At 51.8% G+C, this 1,149-nt stretch overlaps 1 protein-coding gene across 1 annotated transcript; it reads left to right on the top strand.

Moving 5' to 3' along the window:
* Positions 1-637: 637 nt before the first annotated feature.
* Positions 638-1,149, top strand: CTAM01_17368 (uncharacterized protein; the record flags this gene model as incomplete). The annotated part of the gene is made up of 2 exons (XM_060533352.1): positions 638-754; positions 831-1,149. Coding segments are annotated over 2 exons (436 nt in total), but the record flags the coding sequence as incomplete, so codon positions are not given.

Genomic DNA, 1,149 nt, shown 5'->3' on the forward strand with positions numbered 1-1,149 from the left:
CCCCGACCAGTCATACCGATATCAAGGTTAGGAACCCGTTAATGCGCGCCATATGTTGTCTATAAGACGCGCAGGTAGTGGCGGCGAAGGAAACAAGGAGTGAGGCGTTCATGAAATCTAGCGTGATCAACGTTTTGCATGTTCGGTTGTAAACGTCCTGTGTAGCTCAATTGAATTGTACATAGTCTATACAGTACGGGTCCAGTATGCAACAAGCCATGAATTCCGGATCCTTCATCTGTCCGTCCGTTTTCCGACTGCGTGTAGTGATATGGTGGCTGTCTGAACCGGCTCCACCTCGCCACCCGAACAGGAAAGCAAGAAACGACTTTGACAGCATCCCAGTTCATGCATTGGCACATATCGAGAGCTCATTGGTGCTTTCTATAGTGTTCGACGAAAGTTACCTAGCAGGACTTCCGAATGTTGGCACGTCCCCAGAAATCCACAAGTACATGCGGCAGACATTCCTCACACACGAAGATTCACAGACCACTCTAGGCCTCGACTGCAGAGTGAATCAACATAGTCTTGGTGAGTTCGTACAGTATATATATATGCGTCCGTTGTCTCCTAGACCTGCGATTCGGCTTCGGATACTCGTCATCCTCGTTCTTACGCCCCTTCCTCTAGTGCCATGATTTCCAAGATTGTCATAGCCCTACATGTCGTCTTGACACTAGTCATACTTGCAGTAACCATCAGGGCTCTGCAGGATGAATCGAATGAGAAGAAGGGAATAGTGCAGATTCTGGTGCGTAACTCATCACGCCGACAATGCGGGACTAACGGCAGCGAAGCTACATGAACAAGCGAAACGCTTCGTTCAGGTTCCTGACTTGGTCGGATCCATCGCCACAGCGGTGCAAAGTGCCGCAGCCGGCGTGGTCACTGCCGCGGTCGCATCAGGCAAATCCTTGGTCGCCGCCAGTCTACCGTCTAGCATATCAGTGGGCACCAAATACGCGTGCGTGGCTTCAGAATGCGCAGCGATTCCAGGCCACGCCTTTCGCCTGATACATGACCTGGCCGCGTTTGTCCCTTCGTCCGAGGAGATCGAACAGCTGCAGAAGCTGGTAGAGAAATGCCCCAACCTGGAGACCGTTTTGTTCGCCGGGCTCGGCTTAGTTTTGGTGTCGACTACACTGC

This window comes from Colletotrichum tamarilloi (assembly GCF_030869305.1).
Source record: "Colletotrichum tamarilloi strain Tom-12 chromosome Unknown Scaffold_558.1, whole genome shotgun sequence".
Classification (NCBI taxonomy): Eukaryota; Fungi; Ascomycota; class Sordariomycetes; order Glomerellales; family Glomerellaceae; genus Colletotrichum; species Colletotrichum tamarilloi.